The sequence below is a fragment of the Erythrolamprus reginae genome, chromosome Z, assembly GCF_031021105.1.
Source record: "Erythrolamprus reginae isolate rEryReg1 chromosome Z, rEryReg1.hap1, whole genome shotgun sequence".
NCBI lineage: Eukaryota > Metazoa > Chordata > Lepidosauria > Squamata > Dipsadidae > Erythrolamprus > Erythrolamprus reginae.
In genome coordinates, this window is record NC_091963.1 from 116,607,026 (window position 1) to 116,629,115 (window position 22,090).

At 39.4% G+C, this 22,090-nt stretch overlaps 1 protein-coding gene across 2 annotated transcripts in view; it reads right to left on the reverse strand.

Moving 5' to 3' along the window:
- Positions 1-22,090, reverse strand: part of ETV4 (ETS variant transcription factor 4) — a 50,730-nt gene that overhangs the window by 25,345 nt on the left and 3,295 nt on the right. For both annotated transcript variants that reach the window (XM_070730170.1, XM_070730171.1), the window contains exons 4-5: positions 21,297-21,344; positions 371-424 (exon numbers count right to left, since the gene is read on the reverse strand). In XM_070730170.1, coding sequence (XP_070586271.1) covers positions 371-424; positions 21,297-21,344 — 102 coding nt within the window. The remainder of the gene's footprint in view (positions 1-370; positions 425-21,296; positions 21,345-22,090) is intronic.

Genomic DNA, 22,090 nt, shown 5'->3' on the forward strand with positions numbered 1-22,090 from the left:
CAAAACTTCCAACTATCACAAATATTACTAATTGGACTTTTATGCCGCCTCCTTTTGTTTGTGGAATATGCTTCCGCAAACAAAATTTTAAAATAAAATATTCAACAGGAATAAATCAAGTGTAGAAATATCGAAAAGAACAATGTCCAAGAAGCAGATTAAGCAGAAGAAGTATCATCGTTAGAATCAAAAACAGGTGGCCAGCTGATGGGTTTTTTTCAATCCTATCTGGCATCAGAGAAGTAAACTCAGCTCTGTTTTTTTCAGCACGAAGGGAGAGATGTTGGCATCATGTTTGGGTACTTTTCATCTTTTTTCCCATCAAAGCATGACCTTCCCACCTCTCCATCTCCCCAGTTTCAAGACTTACAGTTCTCTGAATGGAAGTCAGGCACAAATTGCTCATCACTGTCCGGAACCTGTGCTGCAAATTGTAATGGAGGAAGATAAGTAACATTTGGCATCTTATTTAAAACACACACATGCACACACACACAAATGAAAGAAAGAATAACAGAGGGGGGGGGGAACCCTGGCTTTGTATGAGATGGGAACAAATCACTGCCAAGAAACAGGAGGGAGTTTTTCTCTTGGGATTTCAGCCCTATCTGCGTAATCTCTCCCCCAGTAGAATTGCCATTAGCAAATAAGCAGACCCAGTTCTTTATTTCAAGAGTGTTTTCCTCTTTTCATGGTGCAATACCAATCTCTTAACACTTAAAGCCTAGTTAAAATAGGCACATCTACTGCAAACCAAAGCTTAAGAGAGTCCCTAATTTCCTAGTCCTCATAAATCACACTAAACGATCTGGATCACCATGAAATCCTAAGAAAGGATGCTCAAACAAGGTTAGCAGATTAAGCCAGTGATTTTCAACCTTTTTTGAGCCGCGGCACATTTTTTACATTTACAAAATCCTGGGGCACACCACCAACCAAAATGACACAAAATGACACCCTAAGACACTCTCCTCTCTTTTTCCATCCCTGTCTCCTCCCCACCCTTGTGTGTGTGTGTGTGTGTGTGTGTGTGTGTGTACACACTCTTGAACCATTTCCAAAAACAGGTGAGGGCTGGGTTTTTTTCTCTCTTATTCTTTGGGTGCTTTTTATCATATGCTTTAAATCAAGAGTCACTTCTCTCTCTCTTTTGTTTCTCTCTTTCCTCTCATTCTCTGTCTCAATCATTTTCTCATTTCTCTTTTTTCCTCCCCTTTTTGCTCATTTCTCTCTCTCTCTCTCTTCCTCTCCTTTTCTCTCTCTCTCTTGCTTTCTTTCTCTCTCTTTCTCTCTCACTGTTTCTTTCTCTCTCTTTCTCTCTTTTCTTTCTCTCTCTTGCTTTCTCTCTCTCACTCTCTTTCTCTCTCTCTTGCTTTCTTTCTCTCTCTTTCTTTCTCACTCTCTCAGCAAAAAGTTGCGAGACCGGAACCTGACCTTCCTTCTTCGTGGCACACTTGACCATGTCTCGCAGCACACTAGTGTGCCACGGCACACTGGTTGAAAAACACTGGATTAAGCAATAGCAAAGCGATCAAATAAACTACAAGTAGTCCTCAACTTACAACAGTGACCATATGAAGTTACAACAGCATTGAAAAAAGGAACTTCATAACAGTTTTTTTACATTTATACATTTCATATTTAAGATACTTCTGCAGACATGGATGAACTCACAGATACTGTAGCATCATATATGTCAGCTTCGGTGAAGACCTATGTGTACCGACCAGGAACCTGTATACCTGAGATGCAGACGGCACTGACTATAAAAGACCTGTCAAAGTAACAGGCGACTGCTGCTGTGTTAGCTGTCATTGTTAGCCAAATAAACCCGTTAGCCTTGAACAATGTCTTGCCTCAGTTTATAAGCTCCCATGCTGGGATGCTTCACCAACAAATTTGTATGCCCAGAATATTTATCATCATTATAATTCTCTTCTGGATACTTTTCAGATATGCCATTTTTCAGATCAGCAATAAAACAATTATTTGCATGGAATGTGTTGGAACTAAACTTAATGTTGATTGCACAGACATTTGTTAGAAAGGCAATCCATCAAGGAAAATTATAAAGTAATCACATGTATTTTACATTTTAAAGAAAATTCTACTGAATTATTTAAATATGCCAGAATGGCAATAATTGCAAATATAAGTAGCTCAGAGAGAATTATTGGTTCCCTACTGTTCTCATCACTTATGTTAATAAAATTATAAAATGTCTGCAAGGGGAAAAAAACCTGCCTCCCATAATTCCAAGACCTTAATAAATATCATAGAATTGCATTGTTTGTTTGTTTGTTTGTTTGTTTGTTTATTTATTTATTTGATTTGTATGCCGCCCCTCTCCGTAGACTCGGGGCGGCTAACAACAGCAATAAAAACAGCGTATAACAATCCAACATTAAAACACTTAAAAACCCTATTATAAAACCAAACATACATACAGACATACCATGCATAAAATTGTAAAGGCCTAGGGGGAAACAGTATCTCAGTTCCCCCATGCCTGGCGGCAGAGGTGGGTTTTAAGAAGCTTACAAAAGGCAAGGAGGGTGGGGGCAATTCTAATCTCTGGGGGGAGTTGGTTCCAGAGGGCCGGGGCCGCCACAGAGAAGGCTCTTCCCCTGGGTCCTGCTATCAATCATAGTGTACCAAGACATAAAAACCAATTATCTTGAAGCAAAAAAAATGAATTTTATTCCTACACTAGCATTTTCCCTCTGCTTGAAAGAAAAATGCAATTCCCTTTTCTTATCGGGGCATTTGTGATTTATAACTTTTTGTTTGGTCTTTTTGGACTAAGATAAACGGCAGCTGTTGACTTACCATACTAACCACCCTCTAATTTAGGTCAGCATAACCCCAGAGTTAACCCCACTGCATTTTTTACATAAAATTGATAATTTAGCAAGGCCTCACACATTTGTGGCATTCTTCCATTGGATATCAGTCCCCCTTCCAGTAGGCCTAGGGAAAAAACTCTCAAGGACTGTATCTTAATGTTTTTTTTTCTTAATAGGTTTTTTAAGTGTTTATTTAAAAGATGTTATATATAGTTGCATGCAAACGTTTACATACACTTCATCAATTTACATGTTCCAACAAATCTAGAAGTGAACAGAACCTGACACAGTCCCTATATAAAATGAAGCACTGCATTTTTCTAAAGATTTGGATACATGCTTATTTTTTATGTACAGTTGTTTGCATATTAAGAAAAAATGAAGAATGAATTCAGATGGGTGCAAAAATTTGGATACCCTTCCAGTCACTACATACTGTATTACCGTATACAGTGTTCCCTCAATTTCCGCAGGGGGTGCGTTCCGAGACCGCCCGCGAAAGTCGAATTTCCGCAAAGTAGAGATGCGGAAGTAAATACACCATTTTTGGCTATGGACAGTATCACAAGCCTTCCCTTAACACTTTAAACCCCTAAATTACCATTCCCCATTCCCTTAACAACCATTTACTCACCCTTGTTACTTAGTGATCCTGATATTTATAAACATAATTATTTAATAACAATTATTATTATTTTTTGTTATTTGTTTGCAAAAATTATTAGTTTGGCGATGATGTATAATGGCAGGAAAAACCATGGTATGGGAAAAAAAACCGCAAAGTATTTTTTAATTAATATTTTTTGAAAAACCGTGGTATAGGCTATTTGCGAAGTTTGAACCCGCGAAAATCGAGGAAACACTGTGTATCTTTTGGCAGAAATAATATTTTTCAAACATTTTCTTTAACCGGTCACAATTCTTTTTAATTTTTGCTTCTCATAATTTGGAAAGGTGGAAGGAAACAGGACAACCAAAAGCAAGATGTATAGACTCAGTTACAGTGGTGATGGTTGAACCAGAAAAATTAAGTGAGGAGCAGATTATCATCGAGAAAACCTATCTTTATGATTTCTGAAATATTAAAATAAATTCATTGACAATGATAATTAAATATTGCTTTTTATTATTTCACTACTTGTAGTACTGTATTTCATCCTTTCTAAAAGCTCCTCACTACCATCACATTTGTCTCCATGACAATGTAAAACATTTGGAAATAAGTCAGATGGATCTACTGCTCAGTTTCCAGAGTTCACCTCACTGCATCAACCTTTCCTTGTCTGTTATTTGTCCATCCTAGAGAGAACATTCTGATGACTTCAATAGTGACTCTTAAGTCTTTTAATGTGACAAAATATATACAATATATTTGATAATGATTAATTAGTAACATATTGGGTATACCCTCCAGAACAGTTTTGAATTCCAGGAAGACATTTTGCCCTGGAAGCGGAGCAAAGACGCTGAGACATATTGTGGATTAAATAAGGGTCATTTTATTAAATTAACATAAAATTAAATAACGTAACTTTAAATACGTAAATTTAAATATTTAAATTCAACCTAACTAAGGAACTGCAGAGGCCAAAACTAACGGGGCGGAAATTCCTACCAGAAATTTCCTTGGCAACATTGGGCAAAAACTCCTTGCTGAACCAGGTGAAGGTAGCCGCCTTCACCTGGATCCAAGCCACGCCCCTTCGTCGTGTTGGAGGAGTTCCCCTCCAATCCCCGTGGGAAATTGGATCCGGTGATTCCCATGGACATCCTCTCTCTAATCCCCGACGTTGTTCCAACCTCTAGTTCCTGGAGAGAGGCGGTCCATCACCCTTTAAAGGATGCCCAAAGGAGCATGTGCAGTCGCTTCTAATTGCCCATTTCCGCCCCTAACCTGCCAAACCCCAGTGACCAAAGGGAGGCCTATACTAACATCTAAGTGCGCCGCACCCCCTAACCAATCCAGTCTGCACCGTCAGTGTGGAATAGGCGAAAAAACGGCTGCCTCTAAAGGGGAGGCCACAAAAAATTCCTATTCGGCCCCAAGGCGACCTCCTTAGGACACACTGTTAATAGCGGAGGGTGGGCGGGTGTTCGCTTCAGAAGTGAAGAAAGTAAGGGGGAGGTCCTGTTCGGATCGCCGTTAAATAGGGCGATCCAGGACCTCCCCCAGCAACCAGCAGGCGGCGCGCCGACCTGGCGCGCTGCCAAAAGCTGAACTTCCCGGTTTTTTAGGAACCCGGAAGTTCAGGGCTCTATAGAGCCGCCCGCAGCGTCCCCCTGCTCCGGGGGCAATTTCGGCCGGCGGTTTAAGCCGCCGGTCGTGCATTTCTGTGAGGAAACAAAGCTCAGAGAGCACCTTTCTTCTATTCCTATATCTCTTCTTCTATTCTTTCATTGATATGTTCTATTACTATATCTTCTTTTCTATTCTTTCTTAGATATATTTTACTATGAGTATCTCCTCTGTAACCTTCATCATGTATTTTACTATGTGTGTGTGTGTGTGTGTATGTATATATATATATATATATATATATATATATATATATATATATATATATATATATACACCCACTAAAACCCTCATTGTGTTGGACAAAATAAATAAATAAATAAATAAATAAATAAAAAAAATAAATATGCCACAAAATGGCTTCCACTGTGAACCTGGCTGGGCACGTGGGGTCTCAATGGATCCAGAAGAATCACAATGAAGCTAAAACCTGATGCTCTGTTATAATTTAACCCATAATGGATGTTGGATAAATCTGTATGTAACATTACTTTGAAACAATATGTTTTTTTTTAAAAAAAAGACTTGCCACTCGCTAAGTTTTGCTTGCCCTTTAAATCCTCAATAGTCTGGCTGGCTGCCTCCCAGTCATTACACCCTCAGACTGTCTACTCCTTATTTCCTGCCTGAATAATATAAATAGAACCCTCAAATTTTCCAAGATATTGGCACTCGCTAATGTCTTCCACATGGCACTAAGCTAAAAGTGACACACTTGCCCATTCCAACCTGGCTCTGAATTTAGTGGAGCAAAAATGATTTTTTTTTAGAAACTAAAGCAGCAGAATGTATAAAAGCCATAGCAGATGTGCCACAGGAGATCCCAAATTGTGTCCATTAAGTAAGCCTTCCCAAAATAGCCACTTTCTTCCATTTCTATCTTGCCCTTGTTCCATTAACACCAGGGAATATTTCTCTTCAGATTTTATTCAACATCACTGCCTCGTCTTTTTTTTCCCCCATGTCCTCCCCTCCCAGGAATGGGGGATGGTTAAATTGAACTCTACATCTCATTCATAATAGCTTGCCCATAGGTAGTTATTAAACTACGGAAACATTAAAGGAGAAAGGCCAAGCACATCTTACTCTTACATCTCAGGGATCTCTCCTGCCTCTGTCTATTTGTTGTACTTATCTTGATTTTTAGAGTCAAGATATGGCTGCGCTACTTTTAATTAAATGGGTATGGGGGAGTGATGGACTGAGACAGGGGAAACTAAGGTTCAATTCCTGCCAACCTTGAGTAGCTGATATAAGGGGGTAAATTTAAGCACCAGATGTTCTCAGCTACAATTCCCTTAGAGGTACAGCCAATAGAGATGAATGCCAGGAGTATTCTAGTAGTTAGTGCTGTCAGGAGTGCCACAGTTACTTCCTATTGGAAATAGCTATGATCTTGTAACTGTTCCTCAAGGCACATAGAACACAGAGACGACTGAAATGAGCAAATTAACACACAAAGTTTATTTCCAATTTAACATTATGTGCAAACCTACAGTAGAACCTGTATCTCAAATAATCATAACAACAGAGTTGGAAGGGACCTTGGAGGTCTTCTAGTCTAACCCCCTGCTTAGACAGGAAACCCTACACTACTTCAGACAAATGGTTATCCAACATCTTCTTAAAAACTTCCAGGGTTGGAGCATTCACGACTTCTGGAGGCAAGCTGTTCCACTGATTAATTAACTGCCAGGAAATTTCTCCTTAGTTCTAAGTTACCGTACTTCTCTCCTTGTTTAGTTTCCATCCATTGCTTCTTGTTCTATCCTCAGGTGCTTTGGAGAATAGGTTGACTCCTATTTATGATTTAATTATGATTTAACACCTCCGTCAAAGAAAACTATGATAGCTTGCAGAAGTAAAATAAAGGAAAAAATAGAAATACTGACCAAATCTGAGTGTGGAAGCACAATTGGCATATAAATACAATAAATAAATGAATTGTGGATCCAGCCCAATGTCAGAGTTCTGGCTGAAGCCAGAATGCTTGGAGGTCTTGGCCTGCCATCCATATTATTAGGTTAATCATAAAACCACCATCTTTTGGAAACTTTCAAGTTTGCTATCATTTTTTCATCTATTTGGAAGTTAAACAAATGGGAGGGAAGGACCAAAAAGGAGTAAAAAAAAATCCCCTGAACTGTAACTTACTGTGAAATCACAGCCTTTAATTAAACAAAGAAGGAAGTACAGTAATACCTCGTCTTATGAACTTAATTGGTTCTGGGACGAGGTTCGTAAGGTGAAAAGTTCGTAAGATGAAACAATGTTTTCCATAGGAATCAATGAAAAAGCGAATAATGCGTGCAAGCCCAAAACTCACCCCTTTTGCCCATTATGGCCGGCATTCCTATCCTTGTTCAGGTGCAGGGGACGGGGTGTGTGTGGACCTGACATTCCCGGCGCTGCTGCTGCTTCTCAAAGGGAAACTGCTGATGCCGCCACTATCCTCTTGTCCAGGCAAGAGGAAGAGGGTGGCCGCCCCACCCTTTGGGAGGGCGGGGCTGGAGCAGAGGGGCGGCTGTGAAGGGGCTGGCTCGGCGAAAGCGCTCCCAGCGAAGGGGCTGTGAGAGGGTTTTCTCCAAGCGCTTCGGAAACGCCTGCTCCGCCCCCTCTCGCAGCCCCTTCGCTGGGAGCAGGGAAATCCCTGCGGCAGTAAGAGAGCGCACACACAGTAACAGAGCACACGCATCCGGGCTCGGGTTCATAAGGTGAAATGGTTCTTAAGACGAGGCAAACGAATCTTAAACCCCGGGTTCGTATCTCGAAAAGTTCGTATGACGAGGAATCACTGTAACAGACATTCTAAATAGGTTTTAAGAGGTGCTGGAAATGGTTCAGGGTCAGGTTGTACAAAAGACTGCCCACTAAATTGTTGGAAGATGAAGCAGAAAATGATAATCCCTCTTTGGAAATTACATCATCCAGTTGTAGCTGAGATGTGGCCTCTCAGCAAAAGATTCTTTAGTAACATTTTGAAATGAAGCATTATTCTTAATAAAGGAAAAGAGAAAAATATAGCTTACTAAATCCAAACTTTTCCTCAGATGCAATCTTTTTCTGTGCAGAATCTACTTTTGGAAGATCTGAGTAGAAAGAAAGAAAAGCTGCACTAGATACCAAAGTCAATAGCAGAGACACGAAGATATTTATAATAGCATCTTTATGTGATTGCTTACCAATCCTACATAAACTTTTAATTCAGGTTTTTTCATGGTATTGTTTTTCATCATAGCAGTTTCTAATGTCAGCCTTTTCCCCAGACAGAGTAACTGAGGGCTGATCTACAACAGACTGTTTGTTTTGGGGTTGGCATGGTGTACTCATAGTAGATTAATGTACAGATAGTCCTGGACTTACCAGTCAACGTTATGATAGACCTTTCCAAAGCTACCACTCAATTTTGAACTTTCCACAGCCACCCTAGACCTCCCTGACTATATTTTTGGGCACTTGGTAATCAATCTGCTTTTGTAGATATTTGTAGCATTCTACATTCACATGATTGCAATTTATCATATTTTTTGCAAGAAACCAATGTTTGCTTCTGGTTTCTGGAAAAAGATGCCAAGATGGTGTAATGTGCATTGTTTTATGTTTAACGACTATTGCTCTTGCTTGGCGGGACCCAGGGAAAGAGCCTTCTCTGTGGCGGCCCCGGCCCTCTGGAACCAACTCCCCCCAGAGATTAGAATTGCCCCCACCCTCCTTGCCTTTCATAAGCTACTTAAAACCCACCTCTGCCGCCAGGCATGGGGGAATTAAGATTCCTTTTCCCCTAGGCCTTTACAATTTTATGCATGGTATGTTTGTATGTATGTTTGGTTTTTTATATTAAGGGGTTTTTAATTCGCTTTTAGTATTGGATTATTATTGTACACGGTTTATGATTGCTGTTAGCCGCCCTGAGTTTTCGGAGAGGGGCGGCATATAAATCCAATAAATAATAATAATAATAATAATAATAATAATAATAATAATAATAATAATAAACAACTATCCTGCTTATTTTATAATCAACACTCTCCCACCAAAAAAAAAAGATCATAAAATGACCAATGCAACATATTTATCCCACACTCAATAGTCGTATGCCCAGGACTACTGGGCCATTAACCCTAAAAAAATTTGACTTGTGGCAATTAGTGAATGTAACTAAAGCTCTTATTTTGTGGAAGAAATATCTCTAGCTGAGATTGAAAAATACATTTACGCTTTGTTGAAACAGGTTAGGGGAAAACATTCCAACAGAAACTAAACAAAAAATTATTAGATCTTCCTTAAAAAAATCTTATTTTAGCAAGTATTTTATAGATTTACATGTAGCCCATAAAATGATTGTTTGATTTATATTTAATGTATTATATAAAACCAGTTTCCTTTGTAAATCATGATATATGCCTTATATGTTATTTGAAAGCAGCCAAATGTAGTGTATTCAATTAACACGGGTAAATAAAACATGACCTAGTACTCATTGATTGGTAAGTAGTCAGGACTCTACTCCAGCATTCCCCAGCCACTTCTACAAAAATCCTGAGAAAGTAGAGGAACCACTAACAATGATTGAATATTTTCCCAATTAAGTTTCATCATCCACCTCATTAATTTCTAGTTTCTCTCCATCTTACATTAATTGCTTTTGAATCTTACTTGCAATTAACAAAGTTGACTTAAAACAATGGCTGCATTCACATATTATTCTAAGATATAATATAGTTTATTTGGCTTAGATTTTGCATGCTGTGAATGCATCCATTATTGTTTATTAATTAAACCATGCTTAAACAATGTTAAATGTATGATTTTTAGGGTTTTTTAGCATAATGTATGATTTCAGCCAAAGTTTCAGTACATTATTGCTGCGCATATTCTCATAATATTGTCATAATTTTTATGGAATATGATCCATTAAGTTTCATTTTCTATATCAAAGAATAATACTGGAATAAAATGTGGTCAGTCCAGTGAATGGCACATCGTATTTATTATGTATTCAACTGAATGATTTATTGTTAAATCGTTTACAAACCTCAAACAGACTCTGGAATGGAGCCAATTAAAACTGCAATGCTGAAACACATTTACTAGACAGCAAAACATAATGTTAAGTACTGAAGAAGTGGCAGAACAAGTTTTAAAATGATCTCAAATTTAAGCCCTTTCTGATCCAGGGACAAAATTACCATTGTATTACAGTGAATCCCAGACAGTCTGTCTTCTTTTGCATTATATTCTGGCAGAAGGGGGAATTATTTTTATTTATATAGCACTATTCATATCACTTGACCTGCTGTAGGGAAATCTGTATCTCCCAAAATGTTGAACTCCCATCACCCTAGATCAGAGATGGTGAACCAATGGCACATGTGCCACAGGTAGCACGCCAAGCCATTTCTAAAGGCATGCGAGGTGTTGCCCTATGTTCCAGAGCATATGCTCCAGTGTGCATATGCTTGATTTTCAGTTGATTTTCAGCCTTCTTTTTCAGCTGATTTTCAGCCTTTGTTTGGTCTATTTTCACTCTCCTCCTGCTTCAAGAAAGCCTCCTGAACCTTGAGGATGGCGAAAAACGGTCCAACAACCTACCGGAAGTCTGGAGGCCTGTGCGCATGTGTGTGTGTGGGGGGGAGGGAATGGCATTATGGGTGTGGGCATGTGTGGACATGCTATCACGTACATGCACCACCCTTTTGGCACTCAAGCCAAAAAAGGTTTGCCATTACAGTGTTCCCTCGAACTTCGCGAAAAGTCTATAAAGTTAATAAAAAAATATTTTGCGGGTTTTTTCCCTATACCACGGTTTTTCCCACCTGATGACGTCATATGTCATCACCAAACTTTCATCTGCTTTTAATAAATATTTTTTTTAATAAACTTTAATAAATAAACATGGTGAGTAATAATCTAAATGGTTGGTAAAGGAAATGGAAAATTGCAGTTTAGGGGTTTAAGTGTTAAGGGAAGGTTTGCGATACTGTTCATAGCCAAAAATAGTGTATTTACTTCCGCATCTCTACTTCGCGGAAATTCGACTTTCGCGGGCGGTCTTGGAACGCATCCCCCGTGAAAAGCGAGGGAACACTGTACTGCCCTAGATCGTAACCACTTGGCTGGGACTGATGGGAGTCGGACTTTAAAAAGGCAAAATATTAAGGAAATCTACAGTGAAGTAGAGACTTAGGAAAAGAAGCCATAGTCTTCACAGAAAAAGCTGGGTCTTCTAAGGAAAAGAAAGTTTAACTCTTTCCTTGTTGCCAATAGTTATTTCCTTCATAGCTGTTTTTTATTCCTATTGGTATCCAATATTTTTTTAGCAAGATAAATAGGTAAGAAACACCAGCAGCATGAAAGCGGGGGTGGGTGGGGAGAGAGAAACTGCATAGATTATAAGACGCACTTAGTGTATAAGACGCACTGGTATATAGGACACACCTAGATTTTAAACGAGGAAAACAAGGAAAAAAGTATTCTGAACCAAATGGTGTAGTATTAAATAGTAATAATAGAATAGAATAGAATAGAACATAATTCTTTATTGGCCAAGTGTGATTGGACACACAAAGAATTTGTCTTTGGTGCATATGCTCTCAGTGTACATAAAAGAAAATATAGATTTGTCAAGAATCGTGTGGTACAACACTTAATGGTTGTCATAGGGTCAAATAAGCAATGAAGAAACAATATTAATAAAAATCTTAGGATAGAAGCAACAAGTTACAGTCATACAGTCCTAAGTGGGAGGAAATGGGTGATAGGAATGATGAGAAAAAAACTAGTAGGAATAGTAGTGTAGACTTAGTAAAAAGTGTGAGTGTTGAGGGAATTGTTTGTTTAGTAGAGTGATGGCGTTTGGGAAAAAACAGTTCTTATGTCTAGTTGACTTGGTGTGCAGTGCAATAGTAACCTCTCCAGGGGGTGGGTTTGTGGCTCTTGGTGTTTTCTGTGGGAAATGTCTCCCTTCCTTCTTTCCTTCCTTCCCTCCCTTCATCCTTCCTTTCTTTCCCTCCTTTTCTCTTTCCCTTTTCTATCTTTCTTTCTCTTCAGTTCTCTCTCTTTTCCCTCTCTCTCATTTCTGTTTATCTCTCCCTCTCTCTCCCCCTTTTTGCTCTCATTTCTCTCACTTTCATTTCTGTTTTTCTCTCTTTTCCATTCCTCTCCCTTTTTCTTTCTTTCCCCTTCTCTCTCTCATTTGTTTCCCTCTTCTCCCTCTCATTCTCTCTCTCTCTCTCAATTTTTCCCTCATTTCTCTCTCACTCTCTCCCTTTCATTTCTGTCCTTCCCCCTCCCTCTCCCTCTCTTTTTCCTTCTCTCCCCTTCTCTTTCTCATTTGTTTGTTCTTCCTCTCCCCCATACTTTCCCTCCAGCAGTTTCTCATTTTCCTCTTTCTCCTTTTCTCTCACATTCCCCCCTCCTATCATTTCCCTCCCTCCTCTCTTTCCCTCCATCTCTGGGGACAAGCCAGCAGCCTACCCCACTTCTTATTAGCTTGTCCTCTGGTTTCACGTACAACTGCACCAATTCCCGGTTTTACAGCCAGCCAAACAGGATCACCTCTTCTGCACTGCGATCTGCCTCTGGCCGGGCTCTGCCCCCCAAGATGCAACGAGGGGATGTTTGCTCGGTTCTCCATAGCTTAGGAATGTTGCAAGGCTGCCTGGTAGCCCCTGGCGGGAGGTGGGCGCCTCAGCCCTGGGGATGCCCCTGAAGGCGGGAGATTGGAGTGGGGGCTGATGTGGCCAAGCCCCCTCCTGCGGGACGATCAGTGCCACAACGTGGGCCTCCTCTGTGGATGGATGTGCGGAGCGGCTCCCTCCGGGTGGCAAGAACGAGGGGGATGTGCCTGAGTTAGCCAGTCCCGGTGGAGACACTGCTGGCGGCGGCGGCAGGGGGGGCGTGGACATGATGTTCCTGGTGCTGCTGCTGCTCCTGGAAGGGAAACCACCACTGCCACTGTCTCCACCGGGACTGGCTAAGTCAGGGGAAGATGCTCCCCTTGTTCTTGCCATCCTGGAAGGCGATGCTTTGCTGCTGGGTGCAGAGTGAAGCTTCTGGGAGCCGCTCGCAAGGAGGATTCCCCTAAGCGCACCCAGCCACAGAGGAGGCCCGTGGTGCAGTGCTGATCATTCCATGGGAGGGAGCTCGGCTCCATCAGCCCCCACTCCAATCTCCCGCCTTCGTAGGTATCCCTAGGGCTGAGCCGCCCGCCTTCCGTCAGGGGCTACCGGGAGGCCGCAACATTCCTAAGATATGGAGAACTGGGCAAAGCGTCCCCTCATCACATCTTGGGGGGCAGATCCTGGCCAGAGACAGATAACAGTGCAGAAGAGGTGATCCTGTTTGGCCGCCTTCGGGGCCATCCCCAGGGCTGAGCCACCGGCTTCCCGCCAAGGGCTGCCTTAGCAACATTTGGTGTGTAGGATGCACCCAGTTTTTGATGCACTTTTTAGAAAGTGTGTCTTACACACCGAAAAATATGGTATTCCCTTCTTTTTTCAATTATTTTCCAATGCACTGCCATCCTTTTCCTGCTAATGCCATCATGCAAAAAAAAAAAGCTGCCAAGACCTTTTCACAAAGCGTAGTGCATAGTTTGTTAAACAAATGCATTTTTTTCAAAGATAAGATGATCACAGTTGCATAAACTATTGATAAAACATTTGAGAAATCCACATTTATGTTTGAGGCACAGGGATTACACTAATCATCCCCTTGGGATGATATCAGACAGTTTGATCTAGTGATTAAAGCACTAGGCTATAAAATGGGAGGTGGTGAATTCTAGCCATGAAAATCAGCTAGGTGACTTTGGACTCTCTCTCAGTCCAATCCACCTCACAGGGTTGTTGTTGTGGGAAAACAGGAGGAAAGAGGACTATTAAACATGCCACTTTGAGTTGTTTATAAAAGTAATACAGGTGGGTCATAAATAAATGCTTTATCTGTTTAATTTATGTTGTGGTTAGCTCTGGCCCAGCTCCTGCCCCAAGGACTGTGGTTGTGGGGGAGACATCCACATGCTGCAGGCCTGTTTTGCCCCCCCCCCCCGGTGGAATCTGATGATAAAGGCTCCTCTGACCAAGAAGACATGAGTGACAGGGAGGAGAGTGTGGCAGACAGCTGAGAAGGAGATCAATTATCTAGCTCCTCCTTGGATTCAGAACAAGAGTTAATGATACAGCCATGCATGTGGAGAGCGATGCATAGGCAACAACAACTGGGAGATTGAGAAAATGAGGCCACCTGTGGTTGGGTGGGGCTGTGGTAATTAGTGAGGCTGTTATAAATAGCAGCCTGTGGGTTTGGCCATTGTGGAGGACTATCTGATCGTTTGTTGTGTTTCATGACTGCTTTACTGACTTTGACTTTTTGTGTGCTGATTTTTCCCTGCTTTGAAACTAAACCAGAGCAAAGTGTGTTTCACTTTGTGAAAGAAGGACTTTGAATTGCCTCACAGCTGCAAGCTAAGTATCACAGGACTGATAAGGGACTTGTACAAATTACCAGTTTGTTTGGAGACGAATGCTCTTTGCTATACCAAAAGAGAGCTTAGTTTAAGTGAATTTTCATTATAAAGAACATTGTTTTGAATTTTCAAACGTGTGTCTGAAATTTGTACCTGTGAATTTTTGGGAGGAGTCTACCAGAGAGCCCGACAGAACAATTTATTCGTGGAAATAATTCATGGAAATAATTCATGGAAAATAACAGTGGTCCCAGCCCTTTTACCAAAGGCTAAATAAAATACAATTTTTGGTCAAAACCTGGAAGCAAGCAATAGAGAATTTTTACATCCATCATGTCCTCCCTGTAAATTTTCAGAGAATTTGACCATTACTAGATAAGTCTTGCTAGATAATTCTTTATTCCAACCAGTTTTAATGTAAATTTACACTTCTTTTATTTTAGATAAAATAAAGCCTCAAACTCATGCAGGAATAATTTCAAAGTATTTAGCATATCCATCTAAATTCAAGTAAATAATCTAATCGGTGCTATGTATGTCTTTTATGAGGATAAACAAATATAATCTCAGGTAAAACTCCAGCACATTCTACCACCCATCCTGGACCACACAGTCCATTTCAGTAATATGCTTGGCTCAGTTTGGGAAGTAAACAGGACAAGACATATTTAACAAGTGGCTAGATGGCACCCATTATTCAAGTCACCGCACCAAAGTAGCTCTCAGCCTTTTCTTCCTTTGATGTTGTCAGAGCAGAATTTTAAAAACAGATTTTTAAAAAACCCCACCTGTTTCTAACTTCACTGAATAAAGACAAAAGCTAGCAGTCAAGGCCTAGCCATTGCGCTCCCTGTGGGTTTGGCTTGTGGCCAACACTCCCATCAAACACATACCTCTATTCTTTCAGTAGCCTCCCTGGCACATCCTTGCTAAATAGGTTTGCAGCCTCTTTCCCAATAGATCAAGAATACAATTTCTGCAAGATTATTCAAATTGTAAGGCAATCTTAACTGAGTACTACAGGGGATCACCAACACCCCATCAAGCCAGCGCTTTGCGTGTCAAATGCAGACTCTACCCCAGAGGTTCCCAAACTTTTTGGGGGCATGCCCCACCTAAGCATCTCTAAATTCCTGAGGCCTCCCCTCCCCCATGACATATAATTCTTATTATTCAAAAAACGAAGTACTCACACAGAGGAAGCCTAAAAGGCCATTAACTAGGTTTAAACAAGGTTCCAATTGCCCCCATTAAATTTGAAATTGCCTCCCTATGGTGCCTGGGCCCCATGTTGGAAACAAGGGCTCTACTCCCCCCCACGCCCCCCCCCCCCACTTCTCTGCTCTCCATCTGACCATCTTTCTTTTTTGGTAATCATTGCTGTATAGGTAGTCCTCAATTTCTGACCAGAATTGACCCCAAAATTTATGTTGCTAAGTGAAACTCTTGTTAAGTGACTTTTGCAGTGAAACTGTTCATAAGTGAGTCACTTCAGTTGTTAATTCAATAACATGGTTGTTAAGTGAATCTGGCTTCCCCATTGACTTTGGCAGGTAGCAAAAGTTGATCATATGACCCCTGGACACTGCAACTGACATGCGAGTCACTTGCAAGCATCTGAATTTTGAAAACGTGACTATGAGGATGCTACAATGGTTGCAAGTGTGAAAAACAGCCATGCTATTTTTTTCAGTGCCGTGGTAACTTTGCTTGATTATGATTATTATATTCACAAAAAAACAGTAATACACAGCAAATGAGATTTATATGCTGGATTTCGTATCACAATATTACAAGTCAAACACTTCCCAAGCATCTAGGACTGTGTGATGTATTTTCATATGATGCGCGCAGATCCAAGTACGGTGGCCTTTTGCAACTGACTATTATTATTATTATTATTATTATCATCATCATCATCATCATCATCATCATCATCACAATAAACATTACATAACATACAAATATACATGCTTATTTGTTAAAGTTTCCTGTGGTTTAGTTATGGATTCTTATTTTTTGCAGAATTAACTGCATGCAATGCATATTGATTATTGAACTTGTTTTATCAGTCCCTAATATTGTCTCAATCAATCTTTGTCCAGAGGATGCAGGTTAAATTACAGCTGGGTTTAATGTTGTTTTCTTCCCTGTTTTTGTTATTACATTTGTACTTGTCATTTTTAAACTTTGTACAATCTTATCCCAAATATTGCTCATATATCAAATTTCTATACATTATAATATATCTCATAACCCTTTTACCTTACTAATACATACATTTATTTTTTATCAGTCACTCTACTTTGTTTTGATTTCTAATTCTTAACTTGCCTTAGTAATACTGTACTATATAACAGTGATGACAAAGCTTTTTTTCCTCGAGTGCCGAAAGACTGTGTACGCACGCTATCGCGCATGCGTGAGTGCCCACACCCATAATTCAATGCCTGGGGAGATCGAAAACAGTTTCTGCACCTCTCAGAGGCCCTCTGAGGGATGGAAATGGCCTGTTTCCCAACTTCTGGTGGGCCCAGTAGGCTTCTGTTTTGCCCTCCCCAGGCTCCAAAGATTTTCCTGGAGCTGGGGGAGGGTACATATCTGGAATCCAAAAATGCCCTCCCAGAACCTCTCTGTGAGCCAAAAATCATCCGGCTCGCACACACACACACGTTGGACCTGAGCTAGGATAACAGCTCATGTGCCAGCAGATATGGCTCCGTGTGCCACCTGTGGCACCCGTGCCATAGGTTCGCCATGAATGCTATATAATATCATGTAATATAATATTTTTCTATGACTTTAACTAATTTCTTATAACTAAATTGATAAAACAGTTTTTCTGTAACACACCACCTTAATTCTATAACAATTATAATATTATCTGGAAAGATATACTGTATAATATATTGGAAAAAAGTAGAAAAAGTGAAAAGATCTAAGAAAACATAATTCTTCTCTATCCTTTTTGTCAGTTAGTGTTGATCAGAGTTCTATTACTTGCAACAAAAATTTTGCTTAGTCATTTATCAGTCTTCCGTTGTGTATAACAGTTACTTTAAATTGCCTTTCTTCAAATCAAATACTCCTTCCTCTTTTGTATTTTTAGGTGCAAAGAAAAAAGTCTAATATCAAGTTTATCCCCAAGTCCAGTTCTGTAGATTTCTTTTTTCTTTCGATCTAAGCTGTTTGAAATTCACTTTCTTTAATGCAGTGTTTTTCAACCAGTGTGCCGCGGCACACTAGTGTGCCGTGAGACATGGTCAGGTGTGCCGCGAAGCTCAGAGAGAGAAAGAAAGCAAGAGAGAAAGACAGCAAGAGAGAGAGAGAAAGAAAGCAAGAGAGAGAAAGAGCAAGAGAGAGAAAGAGAAAGCAAGAGGGAGAGAGAGAACAAGAGAAAGAAAGCAAGAGAGAGAGAAAGAGAAAGAAAGCAATAGAGAGAAAGAGAGGGAGGGAAGGAGAGAGAGAGAAAGACATAGAGGGAGGGAGGGAGAGAGAAAGAGCAAAAAAGAGAGGAAGGAAGGAAGAGAAAGAAAGAGGGATGGAGAGAAAGAAGGGAGAGAAAGAGGGAGGGAGAGAGAAATAGAGCGAAAGGGAGGAAGAGAGAGAGAGAATTTTATTGTCCAAACTTTTTTTAGCCCCCACCCTCCCCCCGCTCAATGTGCCCCAGTGTTTCGTAAATATAAAAAATGTGCCGCGGCTCAAAAAAGGTTGAAAATCACTGCTTTAATGGCTCCTCTTCTGGAAGTGTGACACTTTCATTTCCTCAATTCCTCTGTCTTTAGTGCTTATTTCCTCTTCTCACAACATTTAAAGTTTAAAGCCAGAGATCTCCTAATTTAGTGCTTTGAATGTTCACTAAATGAACTGTTGTATATGTAGTCTCATTGTGGTTTTTTCACTGTTTATTTTATTCTATTATCTTGCTTTGGTTTGCACTCTTTTCATTTCTTGCTTAAGTAGCCCCATAGTGAGATAGGCAGCAAATTGATTTAATAAATAAAAATAAAATGAATAGGCAACTGAAAAAGGAAAATTACTCTGCTAATCCATTTCATTAAAGGTATTTTTTAAAATGAACAAATAGTGCCTTGTATTTTAAAGCTAATTGTAGAGCACCTTTCTCCCTTAGCAAGTAACTTAGAAATGGAGACAAACATTATTTTCACAGGTTAGTTTTTAACAAAGATTTATATTAAATGGCCTGGGAGAGAGGGGTAGAGCAATGTTTGTCCATCCCAACAATGTTAAAACTTGTGGACTTCAACTGTCAAGAATTTTCCAGCCAGCATGCTGGTTTGAGAATGATGAGAGTTGAGGTCCACACACTTTAAAATTGTTGAGATTGAAAAACACTGGAGTTGAGCAATCTCTCTCTTTCACTAGATCCGTTTAAAACCTTAGACTGATATCCAAAATGCAATTATGCATGTATACAATTGCTTCAGTTTACTTGAAATTGTTTTTATTTAAGTAGATCTGGACTCCAGGGAATACATCAACATATCCTGTTTCATTTCACTGGCTCTCTAAGCTTTGCATATCTGTGGCTAGATAACTCATGATTATCATACATTACAATTGTGAACCATATGACCTGTAGATAATTCTCCAGCAAGACACAATTCACAAGACAATGATTTAATCCCGATTTCTATTTTATTTATTATTTTTTGAAACTGCTGAGCTGCTAAAACAAACAGTTCCCAAGTGTTAATATCCTTATTAAGGGATATAAAAGAACTTGGTTATCAATTGGGTTCTTTTCAGATGAGTTGGGTAATACAGCTCCCTGTCTTGGAAGGGAATGAAGAAAGCTTAAATCTCACATATCTGGATTTCAGAATTAACATTATTCTGTTTCAATTCTTTCAACATAAAAAATTAATATTGCGGGGAAGGGGAGTAGCTTTTCTAGGAACCTTAGTTTGGATTGTTTAAATGGCTATTTATTGCTGTCAGAGTTATTCCTATCAGAGTGACAACCATATAAATCACTTAAACAAATCTAAATATATAAAGTATCAAAATAAAGAGCAAATTTCTCCTACTTCTAATAATATGCACCAGGAAATGTAAGAAAAGTCTTGATTTGAAATAAAGATTGTTTTTTATTTAAATTAAGATATTGCAACTCAAAAGAAATCATAAATAACCATTCCATTTTTCTTAGCTTTGTTCTAAATTATTTGCTGCCATAAGCAAATCTTAAGATCTCAGAATTCAAATCCAATTCTAAGCATTTGAATGTTTTTTTGTTGTTTGTTTACTTCTTTAAGGAAAAAAAGAAGGAAAGCAAGCATTTAGTCTTCATGGTTATTTGTGAGAAGTCCTCAAATTATAACCTATTGCTTAGGTATTGTTTGAAACTATGACTGAATTACAGCCTGAATTTAAAATTCAAACAACCATGGAAAATGTATAGCTGTTTGCAGTGTCTTGCAGTCATGTGACCATGATTTACAATTATTTTTTTTGCTAGAAAGTGGCATTTATTCCACAAAGAAAAGCACAATTTTTTTAATGGCCACCACGAAAAAAGTTTTAAAATTAGGCATGATTACATGATAATCTGCTTAATAACCAATATGATTCAATTATAGTTGTGATTTTGAAGACTACAGTATGTGTTTTCAATTCTATATCTTACCATCTGCTACCGGTTGCATTAGTGTGGCCTTAGTATTTTATACTAAGATTAGGAAATAAAATGCTATAATTAAATGTTCTTGCTTAAGTTGGGTCAATTTGGAGTTATCTTCCAGGTTTTTCATTAAAATCACGAAGCTTACTTTCAAAATGTAGCATGCAAAATATATGCAGTGTTTTAGGATTTTCCAGTCATAACAGCAAATTCTCAATTTTTAGGCACCACAACTGCAAAAAAGAAGTTGTCTAACAATAATCTAAGTTAGCCATCACCAAACTGTATTGGAGCATCACTTGGGCTGACAAGTACGATACTTAACTTGTTTTTTAAAAAAGAATTACACAGGAACATATACATGAATATGGAATTCCTTCTTCCATATTATATACTTTAAAAAAAAAATCTGACTGCTGATCAGCTGCTCACTTTACTCCATTTTTGCTCTGGTTTCAGAGACCACCAGCAATTTCAGATAAGCAGAGGAACAATAGATGTAAACACGCAGATAGCCTCTGTAACCTTTTCAAAATGCCATGTCCCCAGGTCCACACTTTCAAGAGCAAAATGCAAAATCCATTTCCAAATTGCAATTAGCTACTATGCATCTTAATTGGGCACTTAGGGAATGAGCAGATTTGAGGTTTCTCATCCCAGGTTAACCTTAATCAAACTGGGAGAAAGAGCAGAAAGTAATGAAAACCAACAAGATTCTAAGGTAAGTCCCATTTTCAAACTACCCTGTTTCAAAAGCTTCAAATCAGGGAGGGGTTCCATAGGTTTTTGCAAAGGGGGAAGCCGAACTCGACTGGTCAACAGTCATCACTCCAGAGGGCTGGAAAGTTTGAAGGCCCTTTGCCAAGTTCCTTTCATAAGCAAATACCAACACAATGATGCTATTCATATTCTTTAATTTACTCAGGCTTAGTTACACTGAAAGCAGATGGAAGCGAAAGGAAAGATACTTAAAAGATGATGAGAATGGTCATGGCAAGGAAAAAGGCAGCAAACAAAGAAAGATCCATAAGATAGCCTTACCTTCATTCGGCCAAGTTTCCTGGAGCTGGTTTAGATCGAGGAAGAGATCTGTAAGGAAATGAAGCAGAGTGTGAACAGAATGAACAGTAATTCTGGGAGCAGTGAAGAATGTTTGAGCAAAACAGTTAAAGTAGCATTTCTCAATCTTTGCAGCTTGAAGCTGATGGACTTCGAATTCCAGAATTCTCCAGCAAGCAAGCTGGACTTCAGGCCCATCCATCTTGAATCTACCAAAGTTGAGAAACACTGGGTTAAAGGGAAATAGCAAGGAGGCCCAATATGATCTAAGGATGTCATGACACAAAATAGTTTTGTTTCAAACCTTTAACCAAAATAGCCTCACCAGGAACAACCCTTAAGAGACTACATTCTGAAATTCAGGGCATTTTATTCTAAGCTCGCCATCCTAAAAATCCAACGCCAGCTTGAGTAATAATGTTTAAGTCCTGTCCCAAAGGGTAATAAAAAGAGAACTTTTCTCAATTCTAGCAGAAGTTTAATTCACAATTGCACTAGTCCGGCAGGGGAAAAGAACTGGTCAGGTAAAACTGATTTTTCTAAACTAATCTGTTGTTTTCAAAACTTGCTCACTAAAATAAGAAAGCTGCTATGTAGCCTGCAAGCATCCCGAATTGTGGAAGATTCATTTCAAAGTTGTTAAGAATAAACTTTTTCCCAATCTGTGATGGGACTGTGTAAAGTTCTGATAGCTGCACCTTAGGAATGCTACAGAGCTAGTAAAGTTGCAAAAAAAGAAATAACTATTTATTAGCTGTTCTTTTGCTAAGTGTATA